The sequence below is a fragment of the Balearica regulorum genome, chromosome Z (assembly GCF_011004875.1).
Source record: "Balearica regulorum gibbericeps isolate bBalReg1 chromosome Z, bBalReg1.pri, whole genome shotgun sequence".
In the NCBI taxonomy this organism is placed as follows: domain Eukaryota; kingdom Metazoa; phylum Chordata; class Aves; order Gruiformes; family Gruidae; genus Balearica; species Balearica regulorum.
This window is the reverse complement of record NC_046220.1, coordinates 34,863,024-34,886,081: the sequence shown is the minus strand read 5'-3', so window position 1 is coordinate 34,886,081 and position 23,058 is coordinate 34,863,024. Positions and strand designations below refer to the sequence as shown.

At 43.8% G+C, this 23,058-nt stretch overlaps 1 protein-coding gene and 1 long non-coding RNA gene across 2 annotated transcripts in view; both read right to left on the bottom strand.

Moving 5' to 3' along the window:
* The window catches only part of LOC142599464 (uncharacterized), a 393,830-nt gene that overhangs the window by 156,614 nt on the left and 214,158 nt on the right, over positions 1–23,058 (bottom strand). The window lies entirely within an intron of this gene.
* Positions 10,382–23,058, bottom strand: part of LOC104643038 (metalloprotease TIKI1) — an 80,088-nt gene continuing 67,411 nt past the window's right edge. Inside the window, exons 5-7 of the mRNA XM_075740191.1 lie at positions 20,187–20,277; positions 14,810–15,067; positions 10,382–11,112 (exon numbers count right to left, since the gene is read on the bottom strand). Coding sequence (XP_075596306.1) covers positions 10,932–11,112; positions 14,810–15,067; positions 20,187–20,277 — 530 coding nt within the window. The 3' untranslated portion in view covers positions 10,382–10,931. The remainder of the gene's footprint in view (positions 11,113–14,809; positions 15,068–20,186; positions 20,278–23,058) is intronic.

The following is a 23,058-nucleotide window of genomic DNA, read 5'->3' as shown; positions in this document are numbered from 1 at the left end:
TTATTTCTTCTACTTTGTAGATCCAGCCTTCCCCTGTGTTTTGGTTTTACCCCAGCCAGCAGCTAAGCACCATGCAGCCATTTGCTCACTTCCCCTATGGCGGGATAGGGGAGAGAATCAGAAAAGTGAGATACCTCATGGATTGAAATAAAGACAGTTTAATAAGTAAAGCAAAAGCTGCGTGTACAAGCAAAGCAAGACATGGAATTCATTCACCACTTCCCATTGGCAGGCAGGTGTGCAGCCATCTCCAGGAAAGCAGGGGTCCATCATGCATAATGGTGACTTGGGAAGACAAATGCCATCACTCTGAATGTCCCCTGCTTCTTTCTTTCCCCCCCCAGCTTTATATGCTGAGCATGACGTCATATGGTATGGAATATCCATTTGGTCAGTTGGGGTCAGCTGTCCTGGCTGTGTCCCCTCCTGGCTCCTTGTGCACCCCCAGCCTACTCACTCCTGGGGTGGTGTGAGAAGCCGAAAAGGCCTTGGCTCTGTGTAAGCACTGCTCAGCAGAAATGAAAACATCCCTGTGTTATCAACACTGTTTCCAGCACAAATCCAAAACACAGACCCATACTAACTACTGTGAAGAAAATGAACTCTATCCCAGCCAAAACCAGCATACCTTGGTGCTTCAGAACAATCAGTTGTCTAAGCTGGTGAGAATGTTTCCCTTGCCCTCACTGTGGACCAACTACTAAGACTTGGGAAGATATCTGACACCCCAAAACTTTTATCTAGACTTCAATACTACACTAGAATCTGTTCTCTGAGCAGCAGATTATACTTGACAGGGCTTGTCTGCTGAACTACAACAATCTGATCAGGCCAAACACCATATTCACTAGTTTTATGTCACAGCTCTGTACACAATTAGGAGAGGAACATGATCTTTACCTTGCCATTTGTTTTCAAGAGAAAAATTGGTGGGAAGGGAGAAGGCAGAATATGCTCAGTTGGTGTTATTTCCACAGCCAACAAAATGTGTTGTTACGGCTGGAGACTAACAGGTCCCGAAGTCCAAGATATATATAGATACCTGCCTCCAGCAGGCACATCCCATATGCTGTTCATGTGGTGCAAGCAAATGCTTGCATGGCAAATTACAGCTGTGTGAGGTGCTGGGGAAAATCCCTCAGCATTTTTTTTGATAGAATCAGAACTCACTCTCTGTCCCTGGAGAGACTTAAGCCTGTATCTGCTCTGGGAGCCAGCTAGCAGCCACACTCCCAGCAAGCTATAGATGGTTCACAAGCTATGAGTAACCTACAAATAGAGATCCAGAGATGCTGTCATCAGCTTCCTGTTTCACACCACCTTGATGCAGCCCATTTTGGCTTAGTGCAAGGTGCTGGTAGTTACAGCTGCATCAGGAAGTCAGACAAGCTGTCTGGTCTGGTTTCGGCTGGGATAAAGTTAATTTTCTTTCTAATAGCTGGTATAGTGCTGTGTTTTGGATTTAGGATGAGAACGATGTTGATACACTGATGTTTTAGTCGTTGCTAGGTAGTTGTTGTGTCTACACTAAGTCAAGGACTTTTCAGCTTCTTATGCCCTCCCAGGTGCACAAGAAGCTGGGAGAGCACAGGCAGGACAGCTGAGCCAGACTGGCCAAAGGGATATTCCCTGCCATAGAACATCATGGTCCAGATATAACTGGGGAAGCTAGTCGGGAGGTGGGATCACTGCTCAGAAACAGATTGGACATCATTGGGTTTTTTCCCTCCTGCATGTGGTAATTGCATTTATCACTTGTTTTATATATATTTATGTTTATATTTCTTGCTATTATTGTTATTACTATTATTCTAATTCTCTTCCTTCGTTATCCTATTAAACTGTCTTTACCTCAACCCAGGAGGTTTTTTTCCATTCTCCTCCCCATCCCCTTGTTGGGGGGAGGAGTGAGCAACTGGCTGCGTGGTGCTCAGTTACCCGCTGGGGTTGAACCACAACACCATCTTTACAGCATCACCTGCAGTTTGTCTTTCCATGCTGTATCTACAAAGATAGGGATACAGTTTTGTTTCTTGGTTTTAGCACCATGGACTTGGTTTCAGCAAAGGAACCTCTAAAATGTGAGTTTGATGCATTTTGTGCTCTGGACTGCGCTTTTGCTGTGACACAAATACAAGTTGCCAACAAAAGAAATCACTTGTCTTTCCGTTATTTTGCTTAGAGAATTTCCTATGCAGTAGGTATTGTACGGTATGTGGAAGGTAAGAACGTCTGCCTCATTAAGGTTATCTATCTGATCAAGGACCTTTTCAGTGCAAAGGGTATAATAAATAAATGGGGAAGTGATAAGCAAGAACACAAACCTGGTAGACAACAGATAAAAGAGACGATGCCAAGGATTAAAAGTGTCTAGTTACTAATTGATGGACGATTGAAAGAAACTCCCAGGCACAGCTTTGGAGAAGATGGCCACCTGGAATTTGTATCTGATAAGAAAGGAGAAAAACAGAGGACTGTGAGGATTTGAGATATTCAAGGAGTGTCTGAGGGACTATGCAAAATTTACAAAGGAATGGAGAAGGGGGTTGGGGAGGAACAAAGGGGGGAATAGACAGAAAGTGGTATGAAAGGGGCCAGTCGCATGTAAGATATTGCCAGTCAGTAGGCTTATCTGACCATGCCCTGTGCATGATCACTGAAGTTGGTCCTATCTTCTTCTTAAATCTTTTCTTAACTACAACGGGTGGGGGTCTTGGCCAGCAGCCACTGGGATGGGAACAGTCTGTGTCCCGAAAACCAGTAACTGTGAGGAAACTATGGGGAAAACAAAGCCAGAGAGGGGCTCATCTCCAGCAGCTGGAGTGGGACCTCAAGTCACAGGAGCATGTGCCTGGCACCTGTTGCCATGGGGCAGAAGAGGGTCTGTGTCTTCTGCAAACCTGCTGTGTGCAGGACTGGGGTGCACTTCACGGGCAAACCTCAAGCTGTACCAGCTTGAGTAGGAGGTGCTGGTTCTGGGCAGAGGTACCAAGTAAGCAGAGGGTCTGTGCTGGTAACTGGGGGAATCTGTGAGTGTGGGGTACCGGTGAGATGGGTGTGTGAGTGCTGGATCTGTTAGCTGGATGAGATGGTGAGCAGAAGACCCATGAAGCGTGTAAAAGGGTTCAGGATCTGGGTGGCGGTAGTGGTTGGACAGACATGTGGGCCATGCCCATCCCATACAAGCCACAACTGTGTGTGTGCTTATGAACTGAGGGGCAGGGGGGTGCACACGCTTTCATCTGTGGCAGTGTGTGTGACTGGCTGTGTCAGCATCCTCTGTGTGTGTGTGTGTGTGTGCACACACGTCTGTCTGTCTCTGGGATGGACATGTGCTCAGCTTCACTACTGGTTGAACCTGCAAATGGGAAAGCAGCATCAGAGCATCAGCCTGGGACAGAGACGTCTGGGTCTCTGAGCCACCAGGCTCCAGCTGCCAGGCAGGAGGAAAGCCCCAGGCTCTGGAGCTGCAAGAGGTGGTGGCTGCTTATAATACAGCTTAACATGTATCCATACATTTCAAGCCTAAATTCTAACTCAACTCTTGATCTCCCACTTTGAAGGCTGGCCTCATCATATCAGAGGATATAAAATTCACTGAAATGTCCTTTATCCTTAATTTGCTAGTCTACCAGTCAGTCTGGATTGAACCCTCATTCTTTTGGATACAAGGGGTCATGAAGTAAGATTCCCCAGAGAGGTCTGGCAGGATATGTGCAGCAAGACACAGATGCTTCAGAGACCTTGAATGCATTTTGTTTTTCCATATAATGAACAGACTGGCTTTAAACATCTCTGGCTCTACAGCACACTTAATCTGAATTAAAAAAACAGAACTAATGCATCAAGAATTGCAGTCCCCAAATTGCAAGCATGAAGAAATTACAAAACAAATTTGAGTTTTAATGAAATTCAGGTGTAGGAAATTCCAAGTCAGATCTTGAACATATTACCAGAGGAAGTCACTGAGACTAAACAGATAACAAATTCAGTAAAGGATTGGGTATTTGAAGAATATTCAGCTTGTTATTAGTAGCCACCACTGAAATTCGGAAAGGGTATTTCTGTCATTTTTTCAGGCTGTAAACCAATCTCTGTAGTGTAGTTCATCACTGACACCTGGCTTCTTGGGCAAATTACTGTGTGTTTGTTCACGGTGGTACACCTAAATGTTTCCTGCATTATCAGCTTCCTTTCGTGCTGTCTAGGTGCTAAACTGTTGAGACAGAGATTGTCAGCCCTTCTGTAAACTGCTTTATTTGCCTAATTTCCTTTCTAGCTATTGAGTTCTTGGGTTAACCACAAGTGACATTTTCAGATTTCTCAACACAATTGATTTTCCTCAAATCTGAGCCTTACCATGTAAAACAGCTCAAGCATTATGGCTTTACCTCCCAAACAGATAATGGAACAACTGTACCCGCAATAATCAATCAAGAAACAATGTTGTGAATTCAGCTGACTGTAGTACTTTTATTCTCTGTTTAAATTCCCACACCTCCAGGCAATACAAGCATCAAGCTTGAAAGAGCCTCAGCAAGCTTGAAGAGGGTCCCCTATTAGCCCATGACTCTTCAGCAAAATATGAATCGATCCTAGGCCACGACTGGTGATTTCTGGTGACAAAGACTTCATATTTTCTTGTATCATTATGAATATGAAGAAACGTCACCAAAGTGACACTGGTCCCAAGTCATCTTCTAGAGAACAAGTTCCTTTGCAAAGCACTATTTTCATTATTATATTCTAATGCCATAGGCAGCAGAAACTTACTGAAGAGCAACATAAGCTACAGAGGAAGTACACAACACTGCAGAAAAGAAATAGTGCTGTGCGGCATTTAAGAAGCTAACATTTCAGCATAAGTCTAATGTGGGGAAACCATCCTGTGTACTTGCATGTGTCACAAGGGCCTGGATATGGGTTGCCTACTTAGTTATAGAAAAATGCCTGAATTCTTCTGAATGGGTTGGGTCTTTGCACAGTAGCAAAGTGTTTGGAAACATTAAAGCCCCAAGACAGATGGCTGTTTTATGTGGCTTGCTAAGTACAGCTGTGTAACTGCTGTACTTACATTACACATTTTTTTACCTTTCATGACAGGGTAGGAGCCTGGTATTCAAGATTCTTGTTGCTTGTGGCATTTTTGCTCCAATTCTTTTAATAGCCTTTGTCCATCTGATCAACTTAGGTGTGAGTTTATATCCTTGAAGCTATATTGGCAAATAGTTACCCAGTATATTAAAAAAGTCCAGCACAAAACTTCATGTGCCTTCCACCTGGAACTGAGGCCTGGCACCCACCATCAGAAGGTCGCAGAAAATTGCCTTGCCTGCTAGTAAACTCTGGGGCAGGCCAGTGAGTTCATACTTGTTTATAACATTCCAGTATGTTCAAATCAGACATATAAAATGCATTTCCTGGGATGTTTTCAAAAGCCATGTACCAGACAGACAATCACAATAACAGAACATGTGACTGCGTGCAGCAGCACATGTATTGCAATGCAACTTGACAAGACAGGGGCCTGTTTTCTTCTATTGCTAATATGAACATAATCAAAATATCTGATTTCTACCTTTTCTTTAGAAGGGGCTACCTCCTTCCACTGAACTCTACACAAATGTTCATAAGATTACAGTGAATACTCACTAAATTAATGTGGGGCTTTAAAAAACTTCAAAGCTTTGGTTTCCAGAAGGGGGAAGAAAGAGATGAACACTCTGTGGGGTTTTTTATCTGAAGTGTTCAGTGCATCTTCGTTAAGACCTCTATTTCTCTATTAATCATAGGGTCAGAGCTGCTTTGTCTCTCTGAGTATGTCTATACCACCTGCCGCAACTTCACAAAGGGAGCACCAGCTCTCAGTCCTCAAGGACTCTGGCTCTACCACCAGTTACTCAGACTGGCCTCAACCTGGCCCACTGTGCTGTACTGGGAAAACATACAGTAGGCAAAACCATCTTGGACAAGGTTGATATCCCCAGTGTACATTTTGTCATGTGCACTAACCCTGGATGATAAGTACTGCGAGTATGCAAGGTCTGAATCATTCAGAGGGCTGTGTTGCATGCATCTTTTGAGATACTCTGCCACCACTTGATAACCTCAAACGTGTCCCAGGAATGTTTACAGGTTAAATCCAATGACTATCAAATACACAGTACAGAAATGGCTGCAGGAAGGCGGCCTTCCAGCAGCTGATCACACCTATCCCTGGCAGATGCTGGTAATCAGCTCTTAACCTCTTAAGTCATGCTTATCCATTGCTTAAGAAACATTTATATATTCCATGCATGCTAAACAGAGAGGAACTGTCTCCCCTCAGTTAACTTCTCAGTGGGTCCTAGACTGCACCTGGAGGAGCTGTGGCTTCAAATCTCCTCCAGCAGAAAAGAGAACTGAAAACAGATTTTACCCACGATTTTAACCTCAGAGCTACCTGACAGCACAAAGGCAATAGCTCTGCTCCTTGTTCTGTGGGGACCCCAGAAGCAGTTCCCCACTGGGTGTCTACAAGGAGAAAGCAGGTCCCCTGACCTTCTGCTGGTACTGCCTAAAATTGCACAGACTAATTCAGATCCAGGATGTGGGGTGTGGAGAGGAGGAGTAGGGAGAACTGAGACAATGCACAAATAGTAGCATTTGTCAGGAAACAAAGGCAAATACTGTTTCTTGTCTTCAGCTGCATAAACTTACAGTGACTTGAAGGAAGGGTGTTAAAATAAATAAAATAAAAGAGATAATGCACAAAAGACCTGTAGTCATTTGTCACAAGCATCAGAGAGAGATCTGTGACAGCAAAGTATTTGTCATCCTGACTACTCAATTATTTATGCATCTACAGACAAATGATATCAACACACATACAAATGACATTTTAAAATACAAAGCTTTCACTTTTTGCAGTGTAGGAGAGAATAAACTCTCCATGGGTTTTGTGACCTGAAGGATTAAGTGACTTGAGATACAAGTTGTATAATCAGAGGTAATTTAGTCACGGTCAGAGTGTTTGTAGGGTGGAAGTTTTCTGACCTGTTCAATGCCCAGTTCCCTGGACACCAACAGGAAATAGCTGGTTGCTTGAGCATGGGAAAACCCAGCTCTTGAATAAGGTATAATGAACGCTGCTGGAATTATCCATATGGAAAGACACACACCTCAGAAAGATTCAGGGGATCAAAGGCAAGAGGCTCGATTCTCTGCCTACACCAAAAGTATCTTCTGAACAATCTTGAATATAAACGCTGGATGGCTGTTAGTATCCTGAAGCACTGGAAACACCCAGCAACACTGTGTGCTTCTCATTTTACACTGTTTAACCCACTCAGTCTAGCTGTGGCCTGCTTGCAGGCAGGAGTGTTAATGTATTGTGATAGCGACCCTTTACAGAATTTACTGATACATACAGTCTTCTTGATAAGGACAACCCTGCACCATAACAGGACTGTGATCCTGAAAGGAGATTAATTCCAGCATGAGACCTGACCTGAATAAACCTCATATGCATTCAGGTGGTTACAGGATAGCAGTCTGGATGAAGCAGAGTAGAAGGGTAGAAAATGGTAATCAGTTTCATCACGGATATAACAAGGTCACCTGTCCTTTATTAATTTTCATGGCTTAGATTTTATTTTTTTGTGATAAAGGGTAAATAACATGCTTTGTTCACATTTTCTAGACAGCAAGTCACTGGAGAAATAAACCTTCTAAAGCACATTCTTTGGTTATCTAAGTAAGAGATTTCAGCCTGATTTCTACACACTGTGTCACAGTGTTTAAAACAGCTGATCAAAAGGGGCCATATCAACTCACTGAATTACACCGGCTTGTTATCTTACTTATGGAGTAATTGCAGCTTCAAGTGTACCTGGAAGAGAACAGACCAGCCACAAGACTACCCTGGTGTTTGAAGAGAGGGCTCTGCTCTTTCAGTGCTTGGCTTTTTCTCCCCCAGTTGAACAGCACCGTATTTACCCCTGAAGCCTTGTTGCAGAGGGTACAAGAGCAGCACACAGAAACAAAAGAAACAAAATGCTTAGATTTCTTAATTTCTATTTATTTACCTGCCATCTGTAACTCTTGCAGTTTTCCTTCCACTTCTGTTTTTAGAAGTATAATTTTGTGACATAAATAGTTAAAACCAGAAAAAACACCCTCTTTCCAAAGTTTCAAAGTGAAAAGAAATAAATGTGAATCACTAAACAACGGTTTTTGCATTAGTCTGTTCTTTTATGCTACTGCACCTTTAAAATAACAAAACCATGCAAGGTCTTTAAAGTGTGTCAGAGGTTAAAATGAGGTAATGAATTTATGCATCCCCTCTCACATTGCTATAATTATAATTTTTGAGAGATGTGAACATTTTTAGACCCTATCTGAAGAACAAGATTTTTTTTTTCTTTCAGTAATTTTATTTTTCACATCCTAATCTGAAAGGGTTTGAAAGTAAACCAGCACTGGATTGCCAGCTTGCTAAGGGGCATTCACAGTTCACAGAAAAGCTGTGTCAGATAAAAGCATGTTACTGCGTACAAAAGCACATTACTGTGTACGAAAGCACACTGAGTGAAGTCATACCTCCTGCAATGCTTCGCAAGCAATCCTAGTTGGTAAACAAATATCATATCGCAAAATAAAGCTTCAATGCATAAAAAGCAAGCAGCAGCAGAAAGGAAAAGCTGTGAAATTGCAGGAGGTAGCTGTTGGAAGGTCAACAAAGTTCAAAATAAATGGTGTCTAATGCCTGGTCCATTTCATCAGCAAGTAGAAATAAAGTGCAAGTGCTGACTATCGCCGGAAACAGGAATTTATGAGCAAACCCATTTTCTAAGGAGGATGTTTGTCTGCCTTGTTCTCCTAGCTATATACATAAATGTGAAGTTTTATAATAATTAAAAAGCATGTATGTCATAACACAGTAGTCCATTAGCCAAGCTTAGTCAAGCAACAAATATTCACAAGAAGTCACAATACATTGCTGAACATCAGTGATGCTTATAACCTGTATTCTCCAACATTACAATTTAATCTCAGGGGTGTGTGGAATTATATTATCAAACCAGTACATTTTGAAGTGGGTAGGTTTTTCACTTCTGCCAATAACTTTGCAAACGTCAGCCTCCCAACAGAGAAAGAGAAATCTTGACCACAAGGAACCCATGGCAAGAGTCCCAATCATCTCAGAACAGATCTGTTCACAGAGAATACTGAAGAGATGACTTATGAAAACAATTTGTCAAGGAGGGGAACAGCAAAGTGCACAGGATAATTAGTAAGTACAAAGGAAAGAGAATGGAAAAGGGAGACCAGGATATTTAGATACAACAAAGAACGCTTTGTTATAGCACTTAGAGGACGTGGAGGCACCTAGCTCAGGAGAGACCAGATTTCAGCTCTTGCACTGAAGAAAGAAGTACCTGCACCTTCACAGTGAGTTCTCAATCAAGTCTGCTACTCATCACAAGCCTGACTGAATCCCAACTGCAAGGCAACAAAATCTACCTCAGATGCTTCAGAGGGACAGATAAAGGGACGGTGAAGTCTTCCAGGCACATAATGGGAATGCTTGCTTTCCTGATGCTCTGTGGCCCACAGAATGCTGGTACCTGAGCAGACCTTAGCCATTAGAACACACTGACATTCTGACAACGGTTTTGGTAGCCTCCTCGGTTACACTGGTAAAAACACAAGTATGTGCTCAGTTTGTCAGGCCTGCTGTGCCTATTTGAAACTCAGCTATCCCCCATCTGATCTGCTCCCCTCAGGTCATATTCAGGCCAAGGAAAATAGCTGCGGACCCACCAGGTGTAGGACAGTTTACACCAGTGAAAGATCAACTAGACACAGACACAGGGGAGAGCACATCACTAGCCTGGCTGCTGTGTAAAGCCAAGGAGGCCAGAACATATTTGGGTCTCTCAGGTTTTTAGTACTCTCTATAAAAAGGAATATACAATGAGATGGTGTTGTCTTCTACCCCAGCCCAGATATACTTTCTTCCCCGAAGTGCTGCTGCAAACTGCAATATTTAGCCTCTCCTTTCTCTGTTCTCCTCAGCAAACCGAGGCTTTGTTCAGATTCAGTCCTTCTGAAGGGGGACTGAAATTTGAGACTGAGAGATGAATAGCCTGTTAGGAAAACTGGAACTGTTCACCATTCCTCCTCCAACATGCAGTAGGATGAGAAAAGGAGGTACTTTTTATAGGCAGTGAAAAACATAGCGAAGCTCGTATACATGCATAGCAAGGGAAACGTGAGGGTTTGTTGTCTCACTGGGGTAGGTGACTGCTGTGTTTCCAAGGTACCAGGCTCAGTACATTGGCCATTGGAGGTTCAGGTATACCCGTCTTACAACAGCACCAAACAGACGGCAGAAACATTCTGTTCACAACTCTTTACCATTTTATTCTATTGTAGAAGGTGTTGTCATAAACCTTTATATGTAATCTGGAGCCCTAGCAAGCAAGAATTAAAAGCATTACCAGTGGACACATAAAATACCAACCTTTGTGCTCATATAACCAAAATACTCTGTTCTACTAAACAGAAAAAAATAAAGTTAGTGGTGTGTAAATCTTCTTACAAGGCACTGAAGGTGAAAAAAATGTAATTTAGTTTGGCTCATACAGCTAAACAGCTATGTTATAGCGACATCATAATCTCCCCAAAGCATTATGGGATAACATGAAATCATTCTTCTGCAAGAGAAGGATAAATAACACTCTCATTAAAATATCTTCTCCTGTATTGGGCAGGTCAAACAAGTTAATAGTGTTAATGATCCAGATTCAGGAAAAGGAGGCAGTTTAAGAACACCCAAAAGAGCAGGTGTCCCACTCAGTCTTCTATTTTTGTGGGTTTTTTTCACGTTAAGTTTCTTTTTTTGCTTTTTAAGGCAAGAGCCCTGCAGCTTGGCTCCCCCTGTGATTTCAATGCAGACTTATCATATGCAAAGTCAAAGTCAGTAGCAGGAGCAAGATAGAATGTGGAAACTGGTGAGCGCTGCCGGTGTCTGCGCAAGCGTGACTAGACCGTCCATGGCCCCGGGGCTGGGGTTCAACCGTGATGTAGCCGTTAATGATGCGGATCCGGGGAGGAGGGTCTGTAGCACTGCAAGGCAAGAGAAGAATGTCAGTCCAGACCCAGCCCAGAACTGCCCAATGCCCACAGAGCAGGAGATGGTCAGCCTCTGTGACCCACTGTCAGTCTTCTGGGCTTCTGGGAAGGTTCCATGCTCACCAAAGGACTGTGTCTCCTAATGGCAGAGCGCTGCCTCATTCCTTCCTCACAGGTGTAGGCAGCTCCCACATTATGAAACATGACAAAAGAAAAAAAGGAAAGGAGGCATTTGCTCCATATTTATGCAGTAGTTTCCTAAACTGTCATCATTAGCTTTACAAAGCCCACATGGACGAGGATGTTTCCCAGCCAAACTGTGAAGCAGTCTTGAGTGTGAACAGGGAAAAGATTGAGGAGGGTGGAGACAGCACCAAAACACCCGCCATGTACTCAGGTCTACCCAGCCAGCCTGCCCATTGCTCCCACACGGTCAGTCAGGTGGGTAACACAACCATATTCCCACTGCCCTCCAGCCAGCCTTTCAGCTAAGCAGAAAATATGCAAGAACCACAAAACAAACTTTGTTGCAAAAGAGTGTCACTGCGGGGACACTTGCTGAGCACAGCAGGAGTGAGGCACCTGCTTTCAGCTGGATCCATCTTCCCTAGCCGTGCTTCTGTACATGCATCTTAGCCTGGACCAAACTTGTTCCTATACTGCATGTTCCCCTCCACAGGTCAGGAATTACAAAGGGTTTAAATGACATGCTTTAAGGAGAGGAAAAGCCACTTACAGAAACACATCCTACAGTTACTGGGGAAAAAGAGATCACCATCCCAGAGTATCTCCCAGTGGTAACAAGGACTCTGAGGTGGTGATGAACAAGAACTGAGTCAGAGCCTGCACGATGCTGAACTATTAGGGCAATACATGATGGAGGAGAGAAATTTGTATGCTCCAGGCTGCTAACACCAACTGTCCTGACTTGGGGGAGCTCCTACACCACAGCAGTTCAAGAGTCAGAAGGTGTCACAGGTGGTGTTCTCTTTGGCAATGCATTGAAAGCCATGCTTGACCCCATAGCTGTAAGGCTGACATACACCCCAGGGCCTCATGGTGCAGTATGGCAGCAGAAGACAAATTCGGACAAAATTAAAAGCAAATCTACCTGCCAAATAGAAAACTGGAGTCATTTCTCCTGCACCCACTCCCCAGCTGCTGTGCACCATTCTCTCCTTTGGTCAGCTGCATTAAGCAAAAATGCTTTGGGAAATTGAAGGAAATTAGTATCCTTTTTAAAAACACTTACCCTTCCATACCCAAAGGCCCCCACAGAAGGTTTGAACAGTAACTGGAGATAAGCCAGCTGGCAGCACATCAAAGAAACACAGCTGACAGCTGATGCATACATGAGCACAAACCAAAGTAATTCTGCCAAGCCCACTACAAGACTGTATTAAATCACTTGAGCTGTGCCTTTCACATTTCAGGCTCACAGGAGGAAAGCTGCGAATGGCCCACGCATAAGAAACCTGACAGCTTTACCTGTGCCTGGGCACCCCGGGGAACGCTTATAGCAAGGGCTGAGGCTCCCAGTGGCATGTGCCTTGCACACGTGTGAGCAGAAGAGCTGGATTTCGGTGGGGACGCATGGCGGCTGTGCCACCAGGTGGGGCTGTCAGCTCAGCCCACGCCTGCCCAGGAGTCCGCGGCGGCACGGACTGCTTGCACACGCGGGTGCCGGTCAGGGAGGGTGGTGAGTCCCCCTGCTTTACAAAGACTAAACCCAAAGCACGCGTGGGGGCTGTGTCAATGACAGCTGCCTCTCTGACGCTCGTGTCTTTCCCTCTGCAGTACGGGCGCAGCAATCAGTAGCAATAACCATCACTTCTCTTTCCCAGGACTGTCACGCAAACAGCTCGGTCTCCAGACGTTCAAGCTCGCTGCTACTAAGGACTCGCCCCCAGAAAGAACTTGTCACCTAGCACCCGGGTAAGTTTCTAGCACAAAGGATGAGTTAATTAGTAGAGGAAGAAAGGAAACGTTACAAAAGAAGAAAAGGAAAGGAGGCATTTGCTGCTCCTGTATTTATGCAGTAGTTTCCTAACTGTCATTAGCTTTGTTTTTACATCACTATTGCCTTGCAGTACTTGCAATCCAGTATGTTGCCCTAATACACCTCCAATTTAGTCACAGTAGCATATCCTCCCTCTTCTTCTGAAGGCACTGATGCTGCAAGTGCATGTGTATCTGACATCAGGGCATCCATGGACTTCCCTGAGCTTAATCTGAACACCTGTGTGTGAAAAACTGAACATATCAGTGTGCAGGCAAGGTGGACACTTGAGATCATAAAGACCTCAAAACATTCCTTAGCATTTCAACTAAACAGACTGACAACAGAAGCTCCAAAAACCCATTCACAAACAGTGGGTATCAACTACCTTAATAGAAAGTAAATGGTACATTAAAAGACAAAATCAAATGCAATCAATATTAAAGGTTTGTTTTACTGGGGAATCTTGGACTGTGTGTAGGTCTGTCAGTGGGCATGCAAATTTCCATATGCATTTGTCTCCCTTTCTCTCTAAACTACTCACACTTAGGTTAGAAGGAGTAGCAGAGAGAGCACAAAAATACTCTAGAAAACAGGAAAAGGAGTCTGGTCTAAAAAGTCTGACTGGCTGAATGCATGGAACAGAACAACACCTGCTGCACTCGCTTGCAGCCAGCCTGAGCAATGTATTACTCAAAGCAGTGGTACAGCTGGGACCCAGGGAGGTGACAGAAGCAACACAGGAGAACCCTGATATAGTCAGTACCTTGGGGAGCAGGAAGAAATACTACTCAGAGGAAGAAAAAAAAGAAAAGAATGTAGAGGCTTCATTTCAAGAACTGCAGGCTTTTCTTCATCATCCTGACCTGTCTGGTTATTTACAATACCACAGAAATAAAATGCTTTCAACCTGAGTATGGCAGAGATACAAACAGAGACACAAAGTACAAAAGAGAACAGACTCAGGTCTGTGTGTTATCTGACAGGAGGGAAACATTAAAGTACACATTCAGCTACAAGCTTAAGTATAGCTACTGAGGCAGAAGTTGGCTTTTTTTTGCAGACTGCTGTAGTTCTTGTAGGTGAGTAAGCTCTTCTGGATGAAAAGTAGGAGCTATGTGTGAACCTTTGCCCCACAACACACTCCATTTTTTTACATTAACCCCATTATCCACTAGCTTGTCATACCTCTTTCCAGATCTCCAGTAATGCCATGGGGCTCACATGCTTCTTAAGACTGGAAGAATAGAGACACTGGAAGTACTGCATAAATATTGTCCAAATGCAAGGAGCACATATGCCCGATATGACAGTTTCCACATATGCAGCAGCTCTTGGATAAATGTCCAAGGCTTTGATCTGTACCATCTACCACTGGACCCAGCCTTATGTGATAAAAAGGACCACCATATGCTCACAATCCCTCAAGCCCAAACGCAAGATGATCTAGACAAGGCTTCCACTTGTATTATGTCTAATTTTCCACAAACCTAACGACGTGGAAGAAGTTATTTTGTCACTAAAAGCACAAGCAGCCTTGAGTAAATGTTTCAGCAAGAATCACGGTGAGGGAGAACATCAGATCCTGCCCTCAGCATGTATCTAGCCCCTGCAGAAGTTTGGCGTACTGAATTAATCAGTTTAAGTCCAGTTTGCATGACAAACCCTCCTCCCTCCCCAGCTGTTAGCTACCTTTCTTCAAGGCGAACCCAGAGATCGTTAAACTGTCGCAGTCTTTGCTTCTTCTGCTGCTTCTTCTTCTTCTTTTTGTACTTCTTGTCTACTTTCTCCAGCACATTGATGCTGTCAGGGAGCAGCAGGTGAGGCAGGAGCTCTTCCTCTTCCTCCTCCTGGGGGTGCAATGGCAGTGGGAGCTCCTGGGACGCGACATAGGGGCTGTGTGCTGGTGATGATGATGAAAGGGCTAACAGAGTTTTGGGGGGTTTTTTGCTGGAAGAAGGAGGGAACACAGATAATATTTGAAAGGGCTTTGTGGCAGAATCCTGGTACAGACACCATCAAGGCACGTATAAAACAGGTGTTTCTCCCTGACATATTGGCTGGACGCTTTTTTCTCTGCCTTGTATTCCTGCCCCCTCTTTCTTAAGTCAATATTCTGACCAAACTAGTTCTCTTTAATGAAAAAAGCTTTGGAAATGAGATAATCTGGAACTGAGGAAAGAAGGTAGTCTGGCTTAGGGTGGAATAACTCTTAGGAATAACCTTGTGCATCTAGGAAGAGACAAAAAAGGAATCACTCCCAAAGTCAGAGAAGGTCAAAGCACACTCCTCTAGTCTGACATACTGCAGAACACAGACCAGATTATTCCTTTCAGCAACTCCTGCCCAGAGCCAACTAACTTCGGGGGCAGGGGGACAGGGCAGGGACAGGACAACTAAGGCCCACTAGCTGACAGAGCCAGTCCTAGGTCAACAACTCTCACTGGTGGAGAAGGTAAGTAATGACCTAGTCCACAGACTATGGTCATGGGTGCAGAAATGCATCTTGCAAATTATCGTCTTTGAAGGGAATGGCTCTATATACAATTAAGCAATCCTTTGCACCATCTAGTCTGCAGCAACTGGAAGGAGACTAGCTGTGGCAGTGCCAGGTTCACCATCATCTCATTTTCTCTTTCATGAAGCCAGATGGTACAGAGCAGTGAATGCATAGCCTTTATAAAACATCACGGCAGGGGACATGTCTGACACATAAAGAGACCAGAGCTCAATTCACTATTGTGGCATTGCCTTCTAGTGTAAGCATTTACTGTCTCCGTGATGATCTGCAAAAGAAGATAACACTGTCCTGCCACTGTCCTGTGTTAGGCTGGCAGCATTATTTGGAATTTCAAAGCAGCTCCAGCAAGTGAGATACTGCTGTGAGACTATGTGCATGTACAAACTCTCTCACAAGGCAAATCTTGGAAGCCCAAAGGACCACTCAGTTAAGTCACCAGAAAAAGTTCTAAGGGCCATGCTCACCCAGCTTCATAGCTCCACCCTGATTACTCAAGCTCTGTTTCATTATACTTAGAGCAAGCAACATCTCTTCATCTATACTCCCAGGCAGGCAGTCTGCAGTCACCTATCCACCATGGCTTTGCTTGTCCACACTTCTCCTCATTGTTTGGAGTAAAGCAATTCCCTCTCTTTACTTGTTCATGAGCATCTTGGCCAAACTCACAAACTCAATGCACTCTGTGGATACACAAAGCATGACACAAGTATCTGACTGATCTTTATGGCTACTTCATAAAGAGATGCAGCAGTCTTCTGTAACAAGACAAAATTGGAGACTGGCTTGGGCTGAAATTCAGAAAGGTAACAGAAGACCACAGATCACTGTGCAGAAACCTGGCTTCTATCAGTGAAACCTTCCCAGAACTATAGTGTGTCCTTTCTGCCTTGCAATGGCATCAAAAGGAGGAGGTCCAGAAGGGGACGCGTTTCAGCATGGCTGCAGTTTTCAAGCTAGCCTATCGTTGTGGGCACACCTCTTTGATGGAGGATAAAAAGGGTCTGTTCTGAAGAAGGAGAAATGAAGTTGTGGAATGGAACCTGAGGGAGAGAGTAGATGGAAAATGAAAAGAATTTGATATTATTTCCTGCAGGAAAAATTACAGACTTATGTGGTGAACTTTATGTGACTGGAACAGAATGGGTCTTGGGCTATTGATCTCTTTCAAAATCGTTGTGATTGTCACACTCTCACTTCATCACCTCTGAAGCGTCATGACCTTTCAGCTCTCCTCCACATCTTCACATCATTCAATCTCCGACTTTCACAGTAATCCCTTCCAAGTTCTCCCCACTGACCTGATTTGATCTCTGAAGGCCTACTGCTTATGGTTCCCTTTTCCTCAATTTACGTTCACTAAGGAACTGTCTGTTCCTTAATTGTGAAAGGCACAGAGTGGGCACCAGCCCTCCTTTGTAGATTAGAGTGCCTTGCTGCCTGCTGTGTCTGCCTTCTGTCAAACTCACGGCCATACCATGCTGGAGCTCAGCATTGCCACAGGCACAGCCAGGATGACCTCCATTCAGCATAGTGAGCTATTTATGCTGATACCTGCAGCCTCAGAACACCATTAACAACAGACACTCAAACACATAACCTCATTTGCACACTTCCTGCAGGTAATTCTTCCAGCGACTGAGCAACCACATACCAAGGCATACAGATGAAAAAGCACATCCTTCTTCCCAAGGCCAGCTCCCTCTCCCAGCACAAGTAGCTAAGGAAGGAGTCAGGAAGCACCTTAATTACAGCTGTGATTATGTGATGAATATTTTACATATACATATGCATTCTAAAATCAGGAACAACAGTTAAAGCCCAAAATAAGACAGCAGGAGCTTGATTGAACTTGTGGCACTATTTATAAACTGTCCTTAGAGCTGCTGCATGGTTGGAGCACCTCGTTTGCCTTCCTTGCTTTGGTGACACCTCAAAGAAGGAGCCCTCCTGCCTCCACACTCCACTAAGGACATTTATCCCCTTCTCCCTACAGATGGGCAGGACACCTGAGGCAGTGCTGTCTGCAGGTGGAGTTGTGTGACTATACCCAACGGTTTGCCTGTTACAGGAAAACACACACAATGATCATATGTCCTTCTGTGTTCCTACACACAGATATCTCTACAAGATACCTCAGAAGGGACTTTCTGTTTAGCCAGAGCACAGGAAGCAGCAGACTGTGCTGCTGCTGCACAATGTCACATTACAGGGGAGACAATTGTAGACTTCATCATCCTCTTGTTTTAGGATTGCTCAGTTAATATCCCCTACTGTATCTGAGAGTAGAAAAGCCATTTGATTGCTCTCAGTTCTACCACTTGCCAGTTTTTTCATCTCTCAATTTTGTGTTGTGAAATAGTCCATGGGTGCTGACTGGACTGTGTGCAGCACTGCTGTCTAGGACAGTATTGGGGTATGGTTATTTATGTGGGCTGGACTTGGTTTGTTGACACAGATTGCATTGGTATTTGCTTCTAGAACAAGCCCTGGATAGCAATCAAGTGAAACCGTCCATCCAACCCCCAGGACTCTGACATACTCTTGCCACAGGTCTTTCCCTCACCTCAAATGCTCTTCTCCTTCAGAATTCACATTTTTCTTTAAACTGGTTTCATATTTTTAAATGTTTCCAAGTCATCCAGAAACGTTAACACTTTTTCTCAAAGAAAATACTTAAGTGTCATCTTATTTAGCTTCTTCACTCAGCTTTAAAATCAAGACTCCAGGAAAGATATGCTGTCCAGTAGTCCTAATGAAAGGATGAAAGGTTGGAGATGCAACCAATGCCAAACTGAGGGTTTTCAAAGGCACAAGAATCACTGGCTGGACAATGAACTCCCTTCATGTGGTCAGAGAATGGGGTGCCTATCTACATTGAGTATCATTGATACCTACCTTCCTGACAGGTGAAGATCTAGCCCTCCTTTCCACAGTTGTCTGCCCTTGATTTCCTTACAGCTACACCTTTACAGAGCAGTACTGGATTTTGTTTATTCTCAAGTTTGTATTAAGTTCTCTTTCTTTAAGCTTTCAGAAGCTGTTATGGCTATTTTGGGGAATAACTGAGTAAGAATGTTCGGGGCGGGGGGAAACAAACCCAAAAAACTCAACACAAAAATATCAGTGCAGGCAGGTTTTTTATTATCCCCATAAACAGTGATACACTGGATTGTCTAGCATGACTTAAGTGTTACAGGTTAAGTCTTGTGCTTAAGCACAGGGGGCTTCTCCATGTCAGACTACCTGCCCATGGGTGGCAACAGGGTTAGGGGTAGCATTCATGTACTCACGGGGATCAGTCTTAGCTTAGTTTGTTTCAGTGCAAGCAGAGTTAATGATGTATGTCTATGTCAAGAATCATAACAAAAACATAACCTGCGAGAGTTTGAATCTCATGGTCTGAAAAAGGCAGCAAAAGTGGTGCAAAGAGAAAGGTGAAGCAACCAGAGTATGCAAAAACCATGTTATTATTTTGCATCACATCTGTGGAGCCCCTGGCACAGACCAAGACTCTGCACTTGTGCCCCCTGCACAGAAGTTGATGGTCCTGCCCGAGAGCCCAGTATCAGAAACGTGGAGGAGGAGCAACAGAGACGTAAGCAGTGTGGGACAGCATGCCTGGCACAGAGGGTAAAAGGGAAACAGTACCACAACTGGGATCAAACCTTGTATTCACTATGGTCTTTTAGCAATGACTATTAGGAAGAATGGGGATATCTGAGAGACCCAGAAGCACATGTTTGGCAAAAGTCTGGAGAAGGGGGAGACAAGGATTGCAGACCCTAAACTGGTGGCAAGAATTCTGCCCAGGAAGATACAGGACAAGAGCACATGTAATTCTCAGCAGAGTGTGGAAGAGATGGTTTGGCATTCTGTAGTTACTGAAACCATGGAGATGGATAAAGGCACCCAGTGAGAGATAAAAAGAGGCAGTAAGGGTATATCCCTAAGTACAGCTGCAAGATGGACCAAAACAGCAAGTACCTTGGCATAAAAATGCATAGGAGAGCAGGGGACATGAGAGCAATCAGTCATGGGGACAGCTCGCAAAGAGGCTGGGTGGACTCTGGGCAGTCAGATTCCAGGCTGAGAGAGAGTAATCAGAAAGAATCAAAAATAGCAGTGTAAGAGAAGGTAAGTGTTAAAAGGCAGGGCAGTCAAACACTTACAAGGGGAGGAAGGAGGAGCCTGGAAGCCTATGTGGTATGAGACGGCATCCAGATCTGATGAACCAAGTATGCATACTCTATGGGTGTTAGCTAAGAGTTAAAAACTTACAGGGGAGGAAATATTTTTATTTTATTTAAAAAAACCCAAAACAAAACAAAAAATAACAGGAAAAAAATCTCCCAAACAAAACACCAAGTAACCAAACCAAATAAAATCCTGTTTCCAAACTGGCTCGTGGAAGAGAAAAGCAAACTGCTGGGGAGGAGGGAGGGAGCCCAGCTCACTGCTAGGTATAGTTCCAGCTGCCACTACCTTTTCACGACTGTTTACAAACCCACTCTCCCAATGGCTGCTCAGCTAGATAAAAGCATGCATTACTTGTTGATGGCTTGTCCAGCTGGAGTGTGTTCTATCTCGTACCCTTCTTTCCTCAAAACATCAATCAGTGTGTTGTTGCCCATGAAGTGACCTGCAGTTAAGAGAAAAATGACATCAGAACTCAATGAGCACAGGGAAAGAGAGAGAAGAACAACAAAGTCCTTCCTCACCACAAGAGGTGTGCCACACTCAGGGCAGGCAGTGCTTTATCACTCCCCACCAGCATGCACCAGAAACACAGGATCTCTAACAAATGATTGCTGAACTTTCCCAAAGTCACTTCAATCACCGCATTCTGCCTTTCTAAAATGCAGATGTGATTAAAATGACTCTGGTCCTGCAGGTTGTTGCATTATCTGTGGATTTCTTGGGGCAATAAGAGATGAAGTTGGGAGACATCTGTTCAGGAGCAGAACTGACTCTATAACTGGTAGTGGTGGTGCAAATCAGGTCAGAATCTGGCCGCAGCGTGTACATCATTTTAACATTCTCTGCCATCATAAAGGCACTGAGATGTCAGTCAACATCATTAATAGTTTTTAAATTATTAAGAATCATCCAACTGCAGAGAATGGAAAACAGCTCTGAAAGCCAATGACAGATCAACCCCTTTCATTCCTTCACTATAAGCCACCGGGGACAAAAACTCCACTTCAGTCATGTTGACAAAAGTTTCGAAAGGACTTTGCTAGCTCTGCACTAATTCTGTGATTTATGTCTCCTCTCCATTTTCAGACAGATGTGGTGGCTGGTCAGTCCATAATTTGGCATCACAGTGAGTAAGTGACCACTCAAAGGGTACAGGAGTTATTCCTGAAGGACTGCATGCTCTGCACACTGACTTCCACCATTGCTCTAACACCTCATTAGACAAGGTTGCTGAGAAGCAGATGGACAACAGAGGTCTTGCACAATCCCTCATAGATCTAGGTTCCTTGAAAATACTTGTTTGTTTAACAGCCTATATTAATTAAAATTGGGCTGGAGCAAATGACTTCTTAAAGTGCTCCTTTGCCTCTGTAGATGGAAGGAGTGCTAAAACTAATGAATAACTTCAGAAAATCTGTTTTCTGCTAATATTCTTCATAAATACATGGGAATAAACCCACCAGAATGATTCTAGTAGCCAGGAAAAGAAAGGAGATAAAAATGGAGGTCCAACAGTGATGAGATTAACATGGAACTAAACTCAAGGGATTTATTATTTTTCACTCCAAAATTAATTCAATGGATTGGAGCATAAAATTTCAGTTTCTCCTGCAAAGGGCTCATGAACGACCAGCTTAAGGCATGACAGTTGGATGGCGTCATTTGAACATAGACATTATCAAGATGGAGTTTCCCCAGGAGCCTAAGAACACAAACACATCTAGCTCAAATTAAACTTTTTAACCAAACACTGCAATGCACATCCATTGGGTACCATATTTTCTCACCTAGTAAGTGGATTTTCTCCCAGCTCCTCGGCCTAATTTTTGCCTTCAGAGAGAGTAAAGCTTGACTAGTATGTGGACCTAACCTAATACTGTTAGTATCTGTTGCTTGCCAATGGTTCAGCCCCAGGTACAGTTAATCAAGAATTTCCTCATGTCAGTGAAAAGACGAGACGCAGCAGGGAACAGGAATGACTGTAATTAAACATCATAATTGAGTAAAATTAGCCACTGGAAGGCCAACATTAGGTATATAAGGTGCCAAACCTTGTTGCTATCTCTCACCTTTAACACAACGGAGACGTATGTGCAAAGGGAGGGGGAGAGAGGATTCACTCCTCCCCCCCTGCCTGCAGACAGCAGAGAAAGGAGCACCTCCAAAGGGTGACCCATCCTTTTTTAAGTGAGAGTGAGGCAGGACAACTTAGACTTTTACAGAAGCACCTCTCTATTGACGAGGATGGGGGCAGTGTATATAGCAAGTTCAGACTAGATATACAATGCTGGATGAGTTGAGTGCCATCCTCAACAGTGAAAAGCAGTGCGAAGTCTCTGAATTCCTATTTTCTTAATCCAAATCCTTCAGGAGGAAATGGTCAAGACAAAGATAAGCAATCTATAGGGCAATCTATAGTGTTAAAATAATTTTCCTCACTGCTGTTTAATACCTTACAGTCTCACACATTTCTAGAGTGAGCTACTGAAAAGCTGCTCACATCACACCATCAAATGCACTACCCCCCATCGATCTTCAGTTACCCTTGCTCAGAGCAGTGATTTAGACTGGTATGTAGGAAATTACTGTAGCACATGGATGAATCCCATTTCAATCAGTCATCCTGCTCGAGAGATTTCCTGAAGCTAGGCCTTAATCTTCTTTTTAATTTGATGGAGTGACAACAATATCTTTTATATCACAGTCACATGTACAGGCCTTCACAGGGAGCCTTTGTTCATTGTTGCCGATGCAATGAGTTATGTCTGCATGTGAAAGAAAAATGGTGTGCCAATATTGCGCAAAAGAGAACAGACCAAATGAATAGATACATGTAAAACAGATGCATACAAACACAGACACATGATATTAGATTGTTCACAAGATGTGATCAGAGCCACTCAGGCTAGGTGCATAAAAGGATTAGGAGATGTCAGTGTTTGCTATACAAAAGGTGAGCCATGTATGCTCCATGAGACAGAGCTGGTCTGGGGTGCAGAGGACCTACACGCTCAACCCGAGCTAGGTGCAAAATTAAAAAAAAAGACAGAAGGGTGAGGGTTTGAGGTACAGGACCCCAACCAAGAGCCTCTCTAGAGTCAGCACTTTTGCCTTTTTTCTTGGAACTGTCACAGAAAGAGCTTGGTCGTGTGTAAGAGACCAAAAAGCAACTGTAAGAAACATGAAAAAGATTCACTCTCCAAGGTTTAAGATCAAACAGCTA